This window comes from Marmota marmota, unplaced genomic scaffold (genome assembly GCF_001458135.2).
Source record: "Marmota marmota marmota unplaced genomic scaffold, marMar, whole genome shotgun sequence".
Lineage (NCBI taxonomy): Eukaryota > Metazoa > Chordata > Mammalia > Rodentia > Sciuridae > Marmota > Marmota marmota.
The window spans coordinates 41,375,457-41,392,203 of NW_026000093.1; the positions used below are offsets into that span (position 1 = coordinate 41,375,457).

The window sequence follows — 16,747 nt, forward strand, 5'->3', positions numbered from 1 at the left end:
CCATTGCGCGCGCCTCCCGGGAGTACTGCCCAGCTTCTGGCTTTTTCATAAACGCACGGGCAATTGAATACAAAAAGGGCAGGCCTCCTGCACCCTCCTTCCCACCCCCCTTCCTGCCCTGGGTGTGGAGCACCGGCCAGGTGTGGGCTTGGGTGGTTGGTTACCGCCTTTTGCACTGGCTGCAGCGAGGAGGGGGGGTGGGCGCTCTTTCCTTTTCTCTTAGAAGAAGGTTTTAGCACAGGTTTTCTCGTTCTCACTTCCACCCCGCCTCACCGCCTCCCGACCCCCCTTCTTCCCCTCCCCACATATCGTCATGACGGCGTCTCCGGATTACTTGGTGGTACTTTTTGGGATCACTGCTGGGGCCACCGGGACCAAGCTGGGCTCGGATGAGAAGGAGCTGATCCTGCTGTTATGGAAAGTCGTGGATCTGGCCAACAAGAAGGTATTTCTCCACGTTCTTGTCCAAGGCGTGGGGCAAGAAGTTTGTTGTGGAAGTTTCGAGAAGGGGGTAGGTAAATAAGTATCCCACTTGTGGAAATGGACCAGAGGCCTAGAGAATTCAGAATAAAACCAAACTGCTTGGCCAACCGCCTTGGAGCCATTTCAGTCTTCTGAAACCTGGCCCAGGTGGAGAGGCCGGGAGCTGCTGAGACGGGTTCTTTGCTGGTCGGGGAACGCTGGGCCGAAACCGTGTGGCCTTCCCGGGCCCCCGAAGCCCACTTCCAAAACCTTTGCGACTTGATCCGGGTGGGGGTGGGGCAGGGGGCTGGGACGCGCGGACCGCTGAGCCACAGGAGCCGCTGTAGTGTAGTGAGCTTTGATTATGCAGCTGGACCCCTGTAGAGGCGCCGGCCGCCGCTACAGGGGAGCGAGGGGGAAAGCCTGGAGAAAGGCTCCGGAATCGAAAAAGGGGAAACTGACCCCCTGTTTCTCTCTCCCCGGAGGTGGGACAGTTGCACGAAGTGCTAGTTAGACCGGATCAGTTGGAACTGACAGAGGAGTGCAAAGAAGAAACTAAAATAGACGCCGAAAGCTTATCCTCCGCGCCTCAGCTGGACCAAGCCCTCCGACAGGTGACAGCCCCGGGCCACACCGCCCACTTCCATCCGGGCTGTCCCGGCAGCCCCACAACCGGACCCAACCCTACTGCTGCACGTCCTCTCGGGGTGGTCGCCGCGGGTCCCTGGGGCTGGGTGGCGGGACTCCCAGTCGCTTGAATGGGAGCCTGGCCCGGGGACTGGGAGAGGTCGCTGCTCCTTTTCGCTTCCTTACCCAAACTACCCAAATTTGCTAGTTTTCCAGTAGCTTCCTAGAGTAGTTCCTGGGATCGGAGACTCAGCAGCGTTTAACCATTTGAATGACCAGCGAAGCTAGATGAATTGTATAGTCCCCATCTCCAGGTCCAGACCCCAAACGCTCCAGTCGCCAGCGGGGTTTGGGTCTGTGGCTCTGCTATGGAGCAGGGGGCGCTATGGTGTAGATGGTGCCAGCCAACCTGGCGTCGCGTGATAGAAGCAGCCCGAGTTTTGGTCAGAACCTGAAAGAGCCCGACTGCTTTTAGTCTTCTGAACTCCCCAAAAAAGGCTGGGTTCTATAATTTCTTTAATGGTCTTGATCTCAGTCTCAAGTAAAGTTTGGGTCACCATGGAACTGGTGGAATCCCCTTTTTGGAACTGAGGTAACTTAAAAACTGGCAGTTCCGGGGCGCAGATCCTGGGTTAGGGCGGGGCGCCCAACACCTGCGCACCTATGAATACCCGGAGCTCTCACTGTCTCTGCCTTAGCACATGAGTTTCGAATTATAGGAGAAAGTTATCATTTCTGGGGTGTATTCCAGGTTCGTGTTACCAGCCTTTACGGAGGTCTGTGTACCCATTGTCTGCTTTGTTTATCAGAAATTGGTTTCTTTCTTAAAACCTGGCACATCCAAACAAAGTAGCGCTGGGGAATGATGTAATCTGAAGGCAACCTACCAGGAAAGCAGACCTCTGATTTGTCTTCAATGAGTTTATCGCAAAAATAGAAGGGGGTACGGGAGGGGAAATGCACTTATGAGCAAAAATTGAGAATTGGATGGAAAGCGTCCTTACCGAAACCTGTCTAGGGGTATTTGTGATGTCTGCCCCAGCAGCGTTGTCAATTTTAGGCTCATCGGCATGACCCCAGTTATTACCAAGTTATTACCAAGTGGGGCCATTTTGAAGAGTTTGTAAACCCTGTATCAGTTGTGTTCCTCCCTGTGTGTCTTATTCTTTCAGTTTAACCAATCAGTGAGCAATGAACTCAATATCGGGGTAGGGACTTCCTTCTGTCTCTGTACTGATGGGCAGCTTCATGTCAGGCAAATTCTGCATCCTGAGGCTTCCAAGAAGGTAAGAGTGCTGGCTTCTGGAAAAATGGTTGGACTTTTGAGATGAATGAAAGCTTTTTAGAAAACTGGCTTATCCAAATTATTATTTTTAAAAAGCTGCAGGTAGGGAGTTATTGTTTCATGTGACCAATAATTTCATTTTGGGAAGATAAAAAAGCTCTGGAAAAAGAAGGTTGTGAGTTGCAAAATACTAATGTACTTATTGCTTGTGAAGTGTACACTTAAATTGCTAAAATTGGGCCTGAAATGTAGCTCAGTGATAGAGCACATGTGTAGCATATGTGGGTTTGATTCCCCAGCATCACACACACATACATTAAAATGGTAAATTTAATATTATGTATATTTTACCACAGTTACAAGACGCATGACAATTTCATAGAGATGTTCAGGTTTGCAGTAATTTGGTAACTTAACAAAAAGATTGTTTTCAAGATGCTTGACGTTCTCCCACTTCCAGAGTTAGCATGGAGTTTGATGTTTTGACAAAATAACTACGGGTAGGAAAGCAAGAATGGTGTTTTAGTGCATTATAATATTTTCATTTCTTGAAATACTTTATCCTAAAAAGGAAGGGGTCAATAAGTTCAACTCAACCATTTTAATTATAATTCATTAAAAAGTCTGCTTAAATAACACTTAACTATACAACTAGCAAAATATTAATTATGGCACACTTTATCTAATTTTTAAGGGAATGTTCAAGACTAAGTCTTAAATCTATAGGGTCAGGACAATTTTTTAATTTTGTTAACTTTTCTGATGTGGAAAAGACTATAGAGTGAGAAGTTTTGCCATGGATATATTACGGTTTCACTCCCTGGAAATACTACTTAGGGAACAATGAAGAGCAGACAGCTCACTGGGGTAGCCAATCACTGCTAAGCTAGTTGCTCTTAACAACTTAAATTAGTTTAAGCCGTAACTTTTTATTGTGCCAGGCAAGCACTGAGTTTGAAAAGATAAGAATATATTTTGGTAACTATCAGGCAAGTCTTGCAATGAAAAATGTAGATTGACAATTGATGACACCGGAAAGTATAGTCAGTACAGATTTTCTTTAGCCCTCAAGTAGAGAAAGCTGGGAAATTAGTTAAGTGTATAGTAATTTTAAATGTCTGAAGAAGAAATCCAAGTTACTCTGATTTGAGGGATAAGGTGATCACTCCTTTTATGAGAATTTTAGTAGTTATTCAGTTTTATTAAGTGCTAATTCATTTCCTATACCCTTGACCTAAAAAGACATGTGAATTATTTTTTCCCAAAAAAAAAATTAATATGGGGGTCTTAATTCTTATTGGGTCAGAGGAAAACAGTTGTTTCCATTATTTTAGATGGATTGCTTTGGGTATGGAAAAACTCTGGAGGAAAAAAAAATGTTTTCCTAAGTTGGTTTTATTAGGATAGACTAAATATAAGAAATTAAAACAGTTTAATATAATGAAAGTAATCTTGTATATTCATTTATAGGCAAAATGGGAAATATAAAAGAAATAATCTATGCAGAAAACAATAGATTAAAATGTTTTTACTAATATAAGCACATGTAGATATATTCTTTCAGACTTCTGTAGAAAAGCATTATTTTTACAAGGAACATTCATACTATACAAATACTTTCAGCCTCTATAATTTAACATAAGATCATGGTTTCACTCCCTGGAAATACTACTTAGGGAACAAAGAAGAGCAGAAAGCTCACCCAGGGTAGCCAACATTTCATAAGCACTAACTAAAATGCTCAGTATTTTAAATGGACACAGCTATTTTTTTTTTTTTTTACATGTTTATGGACCTTTATTTTATTCATTTATTAAATGTGGTGCTGAGAATCAAACCTACCTCACACATGCTAGGCAAGTGCTCTACCACTGAACCACATCCCCAGCCCTTTTTTATTTAGAGATAGGGTCTCACTGAGTTGCTTGGGGCCTAGCTAAGTTGCTGAAGGCTGGCTTTGAACTTGCCATCTTCCTGCCTCCCTCTCCCAAGCTGCTGGGATTACAGGCATGTGCCAGCTTGAACACAGCTGTTTAAATTGATCCTTTATTGCTGTATAGGCAGACAGTTTTTAAATTAATACTTTTGTAGGTAACTGAGAATTCATGATTCTTTTGGTAGTTCACTTTTTGTTGCTTTGGTACTTGGGATTGAACCCAGGGGCGCTTTACCGCTGAACTACATCCCCAGAGCTATTTTTTATTTTGAGAGGGGGGGTCTTGCTAAATTGCCAAGGCCTGCCTTGAGTTTGCAATCATCCTTCCTAAGACTCCTGAATCCAAAGATTACAGTCGTGTATCACCACACCCAGTTAAATAATGGGGTTTTTTTGTTTGTTTGTTTGTTTTAACTTTAAGTTATTCAGTGAGGGTTTTTTGTTGTCCCCCCCCCCCCACACACACACAGTGTAATATTTGTCAACACAGTTGAGCTTTGTTTAATAATCACATGAGTGCTGCTTGGAGCCAAGAATAGCTGGGAACCATTTCTTCACTTTTCAGTTTTGAGGCATATATATTATAAAATATATGTGTGTATGTGTATGTGTGTATATATATACATATCACACATATGTATATATACACATACATGAATTATTTTCTGAGGTGACTGCATATATATATGTATATGTGTATATACAGTCACATGTGTGAATGTATATATGTATATATACATGTGTATATCAGGAATTTACTATCTTATCTAATTTAGTACTGACAATATGTATTATTAGTACCCAATAGTAGTTAGAACTACTAAATTTTACAACTTAATCTTATGTATAAACTTATGTATCTGCACGAAAACTGATACTTGAAAATGCAGATGGTTTAAAATGATTGGGCTGGGGTTGTAGCTTACCGGTAGAGCGCTTGCCTCACACGTGTGCAGCCCTGGGTTCAATCCTCAGCACCACATAAAAATAAATAAATAAATAAAATGAAGGTATTGTGTCCAACTACAACTTAAAAAAAAAAAATAATGGGTTGGGGATGTGGCCCAGTGAGTGGTTAAGCATCCTGGGGTTCAATCCTGGGTACCAAAAATAAAAATATATTGTTCTTGAAAAATAAATAAATAAAATGATTATGGCTGGGAAAAGAATGTATTATTCAGAAAATATAAAGTATAACAACTCAGGTATATTACAGCTTCGGAAATGTTTTGAATGAAATGCATAATGGAGTACATTGTAATCCAGTTCATTAAAATAAAATGGATTTTTTTTAATGTGAGACCTGTATACAAGATCTAATGCAATAATAGGACCAGCTATTAAAAATAAAGCTGTTCTTATATTTTTAAAAATCATGGTAAAATATGCCTACCTTGAATTCTTAGTCTTAATTACTAGAGAAACACTGAGCAAATTTACCTAGTTAACAATATCTACCTTGTCCTTCTTCAGAATGTATTACTACCTGAGTGCTTCTATTCCTTTTTTGATCTTCGAAAAGAATTTAAGAAATGTTGCCCTGGTTCACCTGATATTGACAAACTGGATGTTGCAGCAATGGCAGAGTGTATCCTTTAAATGATTAATCAAGAACCAATTGCATATAGCTCCAAGAAAACAAAAAATGCAATTTGAAAAACTTCTAAATGTTTTAAACTTCATCAGTGTATGAAAGATATTGTCTGGTCCAACATTTATATACTGTACTAGGAGGAACTTACAGTATACTTATATTAATCTTTCAGAGTAGTTATAATTAAATGAATTTGATCAGTTGCATGGACTTAGACATGGATTTTTGTGAAGGTGATTGCATCTAAAATAAGGTTCAGTTACAGATGATGGTATTTTCTGGGTGAGGGGTGTGATGAGTTGGAGGAGAATGTGAAGACTTTGCTGTCTTTGATGCAAACGGCAAGGCTACTTGATCTTGCTTATCTGGTCTTAGGGTTTATCTTGTTCTTTGGAATGGATAACTTTATTAAGAATGGGTGTATGTACTTTACAAACTGCAGTTCATTGATTTCCTCTTTTAATCTCCCCTCAGTTTCTCAAATACATACAAGATTATGGTGGTTATGATGCATCTTTGGTGATAAAATAGGGTAATTGTCCCCCAAATCTTTATTTATCAAGGGAGTATATTTAATGCATTATATATTATAAAAGTAAGTATTTGTAATCATAAATTTTGAAGTTTATGAATGACCCATTATCTTTCATCTAGTAAGTCTTTAAAGTGTTAACTAATAAGCAGTCATGTGCTAATATATCAAATGAAAACTGAATAATAGGTTAGACTACTCCCCCAGAGCACTGAGAATCATTATAAAGTCAAATCTGTTATTTTTAGGAACTTGGCAGTTGTAGATTTTTTTGTTTTTGTTTGTACTAGGAATTGAACCTAGAGGTGCTTACTGCTGAGCTACATGCCTAGACATTTTTATTTTTATTTTGAGACAGGGTCTTGCTAAGTTCCTGAGGCTGGCCTTGAACTTGCAATCTTTCTGCCTCGGCCTCCACTGGGATTACAGCCATGGGCCACCATGCTCAGCTGTAGAGGCTTATTCTTAAACCTTCTCATTCATTTTCAAGAGCTGAAGCCTGCTGTTTGTTGTATTGGTTAGGGCCTCCTACCCTTATGATCTCATTTAACCTTAACTGTCTCCTGAAAACCCTCTTCTTTAGATTCAGTCCCATTGGGAGTTAGGGCTTAAGATATACATTTTGGGTGTGCTTAGAATATGCTAAACTATTTGATACCCTAGTATCTAGAATAAAAGTATCTAGAACAAATATCAGGGGTGTGGGTGTAGCTCAGTGGCAGAATATGTGCTTAATATGGTCAAGGTTCTTTTCATCCCCAGTGAGCATGTGCGTGCTTGTACATACATGCTCACAACCATCGGGAGATGAGAGAATTTTGAAAAGTCTTAATTTGGGGCTGGGGATGTGGCTCAAGCCGTAGCGCGTTCGCCTGGCATGCATGCGGCCTGGGTTCGATCTTCAGCACCACATACAAAGATGTTGTGTCCGCCGAAAACTAAAAAATAAATATTAACAAATTCTTTAAAAAAAAAAAAAAAGAAAAAAAAGAAAGTCTTAATTTTTAAAAAATATGACAATTTCAGTAGGTATAGGCAGTATTTAAGATTTCTCTCCAACGATTGTTTCCTCTTAAAAAACAAAACAAAACAAAACAATTTGTGGGTTTTTTGTTTGTTTGTTTGTTTTTTGGCTGGGAGGGGTTTGCTGCTGGAGATTGAACCCAAGACCTCACACATACCAGGCAAGCACTCTAGCACAGAGCCACACCCCCCAGCCCTCCGTTTCTTCTTAAAGAAAATATTTTCCTGGAGATTATAGATCAATTTACTAGTAAAAATGTCCACAACTACAAATAGGGGCTTCTTAGGAGTTTCTTTTCTATCATTTCTTTTAGTTCTAGTTCTATGAGCATACATTGGCAGTTTTTTTCAATGCTATACAGATGAAAATCAGAAATATTTGGCTACAGTAAAGAGCTTAATTGTGAATAAAGCTAAGTTGGGTTCTATTTTCATGAGCATTGAAACTGAAATTTGAGGCAGACTTTCATGACCATGCATTCATTGAAATGACAAGATTTTATATTTCTTTAAAAATAACTTTTTTAGGGGAATGATATTGGCCAAACTATATTGTGTATCGTGTACGCGTACGAATATGTAACAACATCCCATCAGTGTGTACAACTAAAATGCACCAGTTAAAAATCAGGAAAGGGGCTTGGATTGTGTCTCGGGGTAGAGTGCTTGCTTGCTTAGCATGTGTGAGGCACTGGGTTCAATTATCAGCACCACATAAAAATAAATAAAACAAAGGTATTGTCCATCTGGGAGATTTTTTTAAAATAACTTTTTTATAGATTAGTGTCTTTTAACTTAAATTGAGTCTTGGGTTTATAGTTTTATTACCAACTAACAAGTAAATTTTAATCTTAATCGTAATTTTTTTCCCCCTATAGTGGCAATTGAACCCAAGAATACCCTACCAACACTGGGCTACCCCCCAACTACTTTTTTTTTTTTTTTTTTTTTTTTGAGACAGACTTACTAAGTTGTAATCCTCCTGCCTCAGCCTCTGATATTGCTGAGATTATAGGTGTGTGCCTAGTTAATAGCATTTTTAGACTGTTTAGTGTTATATTTTCGTGTTTATTTTCCACTTATCAAAACATTTAAGATTAGATGGGCACGTGGTACATGCCTGTAATTCTACTGCTCAAGAGGCTAACAGTTTGAGGCCAATCTCCACAATTAGACCCTGTCTCAAAATAAAAAGGATTAGGGGTATAGCTCAGAGGTAGAGCACTTGTCTAGCATTTGCAAGGCTTTGTATTTGATTTCTGGTACTGGGGGTGAAATTCAACCTTTCTTAGCAATTTTTTTTTCATTGCTGCTATGATCAATTATCATAAGATTCTTATTCAGAGAAATCAATATTTTCCTGATGAGGCCACCAGAACAATTTTTGAGGTCAAAAGCAATCACATTAAATCTGCCTATCAACTGTGCTCATCTATGCAAAGAGTTTTGCAAAACTCTGCAAGAGTTTTATTCTTTCAGGCCACTAAGCCATTTTCCTTGCTAATGTGGAAATGACCCTGAATTTTGAAACAAAGCTAGTCAATGAATGTCCTTGATGACTTTGCCAAGTAGATGGAGAGTCATTTACTCCTGTTAGATTACCTCTTCCAGGTAAACCAGTGGTGGAGGAAGAGAGGCTTCTGCCAATACTGCGAAAGGAGCAATTAAGAAAACTTGCACGTTTATATGTTTGTATGATTTATCTTGTGGAATCTTTTAATTTTTCACTAATGTGTTGGTGCTGGTGATTGAACCCATGGCTTGTGCATGTGAGGCAGGCAGTCTACCAACTGAGCTATATCCCCAGCCCCCAGTCTGTATTCTTGTTTTGTGTTTTTAGATAAAAGTGAAGAAATATTGATTTGTTTGGAACCTCAGTGGCTTTACAGTACTGTTAATAATTTTTTTTTTAAGGAGTGCAGTTTTAGATTCAGAGCAAATGGAACAGAATGTATAGTGTTCCTGTAAGACCCTTGCTTTCTCCCTCACTCACCCAAACCCTCATGTCTCCTCCCTCCCTGTCAACATGCTGTACCAGAGTGATACATTTGTTAAAATAGATGACTATACTTGACATTATCATCTAAAGTCCATAGTTTACATTAAAGTTCACATTTGATGGTGTGTATTTCTTGGGTTTTGACAAATGTTTTTATACTGATGTGTATCCATCATTGTATACGATAATGCGTTGTAGTATGAGCATGGTATAGAAAAACTTCATTGTACTTTCTGTTTCACCTGTTCATTCCTCCCACTAACCTTTATACTATCTCTGTAGTTTTACCATTTCCAGGATATCACATAATTGGAATCGAATAGTATGTAGCCTTTTAAGATGGACTTTTTCTTATACCTAATGATATATACTTAAGGTTCCTCCATGTGTTTTCTCGGATTGATCATTCATTTCTTTTTAGTGCTGCATAATATTCCATTGTCTCTATGTACCACAGTTTGTTTATTCACTCTCCTATTGAATGACAACTTTGTTATTTCCAAGTTGCTTTATTATGACTAAAGCTGCTGTAAACATCTTTGTACAGATTTTTGTGGGGGCATGTTTTTAATTCATTTGGGTAAGTACCAAGAAGTGTGATTGTTGCATCACATATGTTGAGTGTAATTTTTTATATCTCAAATGCAATGTTCAACACATTTTTGTAAGAGAAAGCAATGAAACCATGAATTTTTTTTAAATGTAGAACTTCATTATGCAGCATTTCTAGGTGTTTATAGATAATGAAAAAATATTTTTAGGCAAGTGCTCTAGCACCAAGCTTCACTCTCAGCCCCAGTGTTGTTATTCTCTAATGTTAGAGGAAACTAAAGAAAAAGGTGTAGTCACAGAATCTGAGCTCTCTTGGACCAGAGAGGCCCTGCCACTGTGCCTTCTCCAAGCCTCACTTTTATCTTGGTATTCCCAGTTGAAAACTATGGAAGTGTGAAAGTATGGCCACTTTAATAAAAGAAGGTTTGGGGAATTTCTTGAATGCAGTTTTGGTTCTTATTTTAGCAGTTCTTTCCCTCTTTGTATTTGTTCCAAAAGCTATTTCTGATGTTGGTGTTAGGCTTCCGAGTTGTTCCAGTTGCAGCTGTGCTGCCTGCTTCTTAATTGTGCAATCCCAGTTGAGAAGACCTTATCTACAGGTAAACTGTAGATTGCATTTGGTAAGCTTCATTTAATCAGGTGAGGTGGTGAGAGTTTGACAGGGTAGTGCTTCTGTGATTTCTCCTCCTCCTCTTCCACTTCTCCTCCTTTACCTCCTTCCTCCTCCTTCCTTTTTTTCTTTTAAGAAATTATCTTAGCTCCCTTGGAGAAATTAATACTAGTTTAGTTGCTCCTATGGAAAAAGACATTTTGATTATGGTGCTGTTTGTACAAGTGACTTTTATTTATTTTTAAAAAGTAATTTTGGAGTTTCCTCACTAATGCTGGAATTACTTCCTGATTTCTTTACCTGTTTTTAGTTTCCTTATTCATGAACTGATTTATTCTCATTACCATTGTGTTTACTTCAATTTTCTAAGCCTTTATTAAGATCTTAACTCTTAATGAAATATAGAAAGGAACGATCAGGGTTGGGGTTATAGATCAGTGATGTAATATAGCTCAGTGGTACTGCATGTGCTTATTAGCCTGTGTGAGGTTGTGGCTTCAGTTTCCCACAACCCCGCCCCTCCCCCACACACACACAAAGAAAAGCTATCATATTTTTCTTTAAGAGCCTCACAATAGCCCAACATTGGGGGTAGGGGGTATTACCCTCATTTTATAGCTGGGAAAACCAAGGCTTAGAATTTTTTTTTTTTTTTAATCTTAAGTTAGATGCTCCAGCATCTATCTAATGCTCAGAAATCCTACTCATTAATAAGAAAGTAAAAGTCTAAAATCTATAAAGATCTTTTTTTTTTTTTGATACTTAGGTGATCTCTCTTCTAAAAATCTCTTTAAATTTATATTTTCCTGAGCACATACAGCCAAGCCATTTGACAGTAAAGTGAAGTTTATTTTGTAAAGTTTCTGTTCTGCTGTTGGGTATTGCATCCATGCATGTTGTTTGCCATAATTATCAAATACCATTTCACTAGTTCAGCTTCCTGTTGTCAGAATTAAAAAAAAAAAAAAAAAAGACTAAACCACTCCTGCCTGCAGTCCATAGGTTAGTGGAGTGTGTGTGTGTTTTACTATTTCTTAATGGGTTTAAAGGATTTGGAAATGTGCACATAGGAGTGCTCTAGCAGAGTGATATTGGCCTGTTTTCCCCATAGATGAAAAATTGAAATGGGGTAAATAGCCTCAATAGCATAGTGGTTAAGAACACTCTCTGGAGTGAGATTTACTGTGGTCAATTTATTTGCACTTGGCAGCCTCAGTTTCCTGAATTAAAATGGAAAGACTGTTAGGAGGAGTGTGGGATAGTGTGTGAACCACACCTATCAGCCAGTGCCTTCCCGCCCCACACTCCACAGTGTTGACTGCGAGCACATCACTAGGTGGCTGGGTGTCTCAGATGAAAATATCTGGGGTTTTTGAAAAGTACTTCCTTATGTATTTAAAACCTTATTTTAACTTATTCTGCACTTATTTTTTAACCTCAGGTGAGAGTGGATATAGAACTTTCAAAGCATCAGCTACATGTTAGTACAGGTAAACTTCAAGGTTAGTTTGGCTTTTTCCTTTGTAAAATATTGTGTAAATGTGGCTCATTCTACACTTGGGTACTTATTTGTTCTGATTAATTGAACTGCGCCATTGTAGTTGTATAGACCTTCATTGCTCTGTTTAAAAGCCAAAGGGAAGCACTGAATTTTCTTTGTCCTTCTCTTCATATGAAAGAGATTTAAAATGTCCCCAAGTGTACAGTTAAGCTGTGCTGGTAATTGACCTTGTTAGCTGGAGGGAAAAAAGAATTATCTTTGGCATCACATCAGCATGATCTGAGCCAAACCAGCAAATGCGTTGGCTTGTGGTCTGTGACAAATTGACTATAGAAATACTGTATGTTTAATTATAAAATAATATTTTTTACTTTTAAAATGTGAGTTTGGTGATTCTAGTATAACATGGTTTTGTTTGTTTTATGGTGCTGGGGATTGAACCCAGGGCCTTATGCATGTGAGGCAAGCACTCTACCAGTTGAGCTATATCCCCAGCCCATAATATTGTTTTTTAAGTTGAATTGCTACTACAGCATTTAAAAAAATTTTTTTTATTTGTTCTTTTTAGATATACATGACAGTATTTTTAAAAAATACTTTTTAGTTATCAGTGGATCTTGTATTTATTTGTATGTGGTGCTGAGGATCGAACCCAGGGCCTCACACATGCCAGGTAAATGCTCTACCACTGAGCCATGATTTTAACCCAATGTTTTTTTTTTTTTTTTTTTTTTTGAAATAAGCTTTAGAAGATTCATTTTGTCATCATGAAGTCTCCTTTTTCTAATTGGTTTATCCTATGTAAATGTCTTCTAAATTTTTTTTTTGTCTCCATTCCTTTAACTTCTATCTTCATCTTATATCTTCTGGGGTGTACTTGGTCTGTTGGGTAGGTTTGAGATTCTTTCATGTGGTTTTTCATTATGATGTCTACTGGAAGTAGTATTTGTTAGTAGGGATCTTATTATTTTTCCTCCAAATAAGTTTCTGAGAAATGAAATTAAAAGTAAGGTTGTAGAGTTTCTTCCCAGCATTTTATTGCTGCTATATCAGATTTTGTTATTGTGGCTCCTTGTTTGCTTTTCAGTGGCTTCTGTTATGTGTGAAAAATTCTGTTATGCTGAGGATTGAACCCAGGACCATGTGCATGATAGGCAAGCACTCTAGCACTGACCTGCACCCCTGAGCTTCTTCAGTGGCATTTGTGATTTGTTTCTTTCAGAGCTCACTTTAATGTAAAACTGATTGGGCCTGTAGCTCAGTGGTAGTGCATGAACTTAGCATGCGTGAGGCTCTGGGTTCAATCCCCAGCACCAAAAAGAGGAGGCATGGGGAGTAGATTGTATATTGAACCTGTTTTTTATTTAAAAACATTTTTTTTTAGTTGTAGATGGACACAACAACTTTATTTCTTTATTTTTATGTGGTGCTGAGGATCAAACCCAGTGCCTTCCACATGTGAAGCAAGCACGCTACCCCTGAGCTACAGCCCCAGTCCTTGAACCTATTTTTTAACTTATACAATTCATTTCAGGATAGATATCATTTTATTCTTCCCTTATTTTCCTTCATATGCTTGTAGGAAATTCAGTTCTTGGATTTTTGCTTGATTTTTCTCTTGCTGTGTTTATTGGTTCGCTGCTCCTTTGTTAATTGCCGTAGGTTTTTAAATATGACTGGCAACATAGGTAATTGTGTTATACTATAAACAAAAAATAAAACTGGGCTGGGGAGGTAGCTCAATGGTAGAGAGCTTGCCATGGGTTCAATTCCTAGTGCAGCAACAAAGAGAAAGAAAGAAGGGAAGGACAGAAGAAAGTAAAGAAGGAATGTTAAAAACTTGTCTTTTGAGGGGCCTGTGGCAGGGAAAAATTTGCTTTGAGATAGAATTTCAAGTTAGTATGTAAATATGTGCTTACCATTATTTGTTCCAGAACTAATATTTTATGTGTGTGGTTCTCAGATACAGACCAAAAACTTACTTTAAAAATGATGTCATTTACAAGTGAAAACTGGGTGTTTCAAAAGCAAATGTGTCCATTTTCAGGTAGTCTGGAAATAACTTTTCTTTTGAGTAGATAAGCTAGTATTAATGAACTCGGTTCAGCTTCTTTCTCTGAATTATACCATCAGCTAATGTTAAATGTTGAGTTAAATTCTCGGTCAATTTCACTAAGGGTGACACTAAGGAAAGCATTCCTCCTGTTCAGATATCATTTGAGTCCCTGACTTCCCTAACCTAGATAAATGTAGCACTTCACTCAATTGTAGCTGAGATGTTAGTTTTGTTCCCACCCTCCCTGGCTGTACCCTTCCTCATTCCCTTGTGGCAGTTCTTGTTTGTAAAGCTGGCTTAGCCTGTTTGTGCTGTTGTAGCTGCCTCAAGGGCAGAATGAGTAAGTTGCATGACGAGCCATAAATCAGGAGGCACAGACTCATCTTTTCTTCCCTCAAGATCAGTCGTGCAGCAAGTAATTCAATATATAACTATAAATTGATAGGGAGAAAGAATTGGTAATAAAAAACATTCTTAAAAAGAATACTCCCCTACCATTTATTTTTTTGTGTTCAATTCTTGTAAGTATCGACTGAACTTCCTGAGAGAGAGAGAAAGAGAGAGAGAGAGTGTGTGTGTGTGTGTGTGTGTGTGTGTGTGTAAGGAGGTGGTTTGGGTATGCAGCAGGTTGGATGACTTTTAACAGTCGTTAGCAGCTTAAAGCTGCCGATCTTCTCTGTGCTGGCTCAACGGGAAACATGTTGGTGCATGTTACATAGAACCCTATTAGCCAAGTGTCAACAATATATTCTTAATTAAAAAGGAGAATTCAGTGAAAAGATTCTTCAGCTACGGATCTATTTGAACAGAGAGGAGAGAGGAGACTTTACGTTTTTGCTTTTGATCTCTATCTCCTTCAGTTGGCCTTTACCTATACATTTAAAAAGATCTTTACAAAGTGTGGCTCAAAACAAGTTAAGCAGAGCTTCTTAGCTTGGTGCAGGGAATTATGTACGCAGTCAAACCTGGGCTGTGTTAGTTTCAGTTCCATTGCCTGCTAGCTGGGTGACTGAGTTGTGGAACATCTCTGAAGCTTTGTTTCTTCATCTTCTTGGTTTTACTATAACCTACTTGGTAGGATTATTGTGAAAATCAGAAGACCTAGGTGGTCCAAACAAAATGATATTTAATAAATGCCATCATTTATGGTAGTACATTCCTAAGAGCTGTAGAGTAGTTAGAGATCAGAGGAAGGCAGGGCCCCAGATTCAGGAGATGTATAATATAATTGAGAGGAGAGTAATTTATTACAGGGGAAGCATCCAATGGACTCTTCAATTGGTGGTTGTGGCCTAGAGTAGTTAGTAGTAATAGCTTTGGTGCTATATGGCAGTTACTCATGGTCTGATTTGATTGGAGGATTAAAAGGATAAAAGTGCTTTATGGGGGAGTCTCTTGAGCAGAGGTTAGGTACCTCTCTTTTATGGAAGAGATTAAAGAGTAATTTGAATGGAATATCTTTGCATTCCTATTTCTCTAAATCTAAATCTAGCCCCAGTGTTCTGTTCTGGGGGATAAAGTCATGATGTGATAAACATTCCTGTGGTGGTCTCTGTATTAGCCATCTTTTGGCAACCTGCATTCCTGTAGCTCAGAGGTCAGTAAGCTTTTTCTTTGAAGGGCCAGAGATAATATTTTGGGGTTGGTGGACTGCATATGGCCTCTGCAAATATTCTTTCTGTAATCCTTTAAAAATATGAACTCCGTTCTTTTTTTTTTTGTACTATTTTTTTATTTGTTTTAATTAGTTACACATGACAGTACAATGACCTTGCGTTCTTTGTTTTTAATTGCACAAAACCATGCTGAGGACCGAGGATGGTCTCTTCTGTCAGTGGGTGCTTTTCTTCCAGGTTCCTCAGGGTGCAGCTGATCTCCCCATTTTTTAAAATAACCTTTTTTGTTTGTTTGTTTATTTATTTATTTTTTAATGTGGTGCTGAGGATCGAACCCAGTGCCTCAGATGTTCTAGGCAAGCACTCTACCACTGAATCACAATACCAGCCCCTGATTTTGACATAGTATCAGCCTGGGCTTTAGGCAGTGTTTCCTGGGCCAGTTTTCTTAAAATCACTGTCTAATGATTGTCTCTTACGTTGTCAGGTCCATTGATGGTGTGGGGTAAAACTGGAACTATTGAAAACTGTTAATTTACACTAGTGGTTCTCACCCTGGTGTGATTTCCCCCCGCCCCCCAACTGGAGACACTTTTAGTTGTCATAACTCAAATATAGGAGTAGAAGCCAACGTGCTGCTAAAAATCCTATAGTACACGATAAGTCTCTTCTTCTAACAAAGAATGCAAAATAAGTGCTAAGAGAAACATGGCTTACATGGCAGGGTTATATCCATTTCTTGGGTAGTTTTTGCTCCATCATAGGCCTGATTGAAACATTAGAACTATGGGGTTCCAGACTGCTCTTTGGTACGAGAGTCCATATGATAATGATAGTCTTGACTAGTCTTTCTTAAAAAGTTCTGGAAGGATTCCTATTGTCTTATCTCCCCAGAAAAAAATTTAGGACAGCTATCTCCCAAAGTATCTTTTTTTTTTTTTTTTTTTTTTTTTT

The 16,747-nt window shown here is 38.6% G+C and overlaps 1 protein-coding gene and 1 pseudogene across 6 annotated transcripts in view; both read left to right on the forward strand.

The window, feature by feature from the left end:
* The first annotated feature begins 6 nt into the window (after positions 1 to 6).
* Positions 7 to 16,747, forward strand: part of Esrp1 (epithelial splicing regulatory protein 1) — a 59,788-nt gene continuing 43,047 nt past the window's right edge. For all 6 annotated transcript variants that reach the window (XM_015485967.2, XM_015485969.2, XM_048782815.1 and 3 more), the window contains exons 1-4: positions 7 to 445; positions 948 to 1,076; positions 2,262 to 2,375; positions 5,784 to 5,898. In XM_015485967.2, the coding sequence (XP_015341453.1) occupies positions 314 to 445; positions 948 to 1,076; positions 2,262 to 2,375; positions 5,784 to 5,898 (490 nt within the window). In that variant the 5' untranslated portion in view covers positions 7 to 313. The remainder of the gene's footprint in view (positions 446 to 947; positions 1,077 to 2,261; positions 2,376 to 5,783; positions 5,899 to 16,747) is intronic.
* LOC125610515 overlaps positions 15,180 to 16,747 on the forward strand; it is a 4,743-nt pseudogene continuing 3,175 nt past the window's right edge.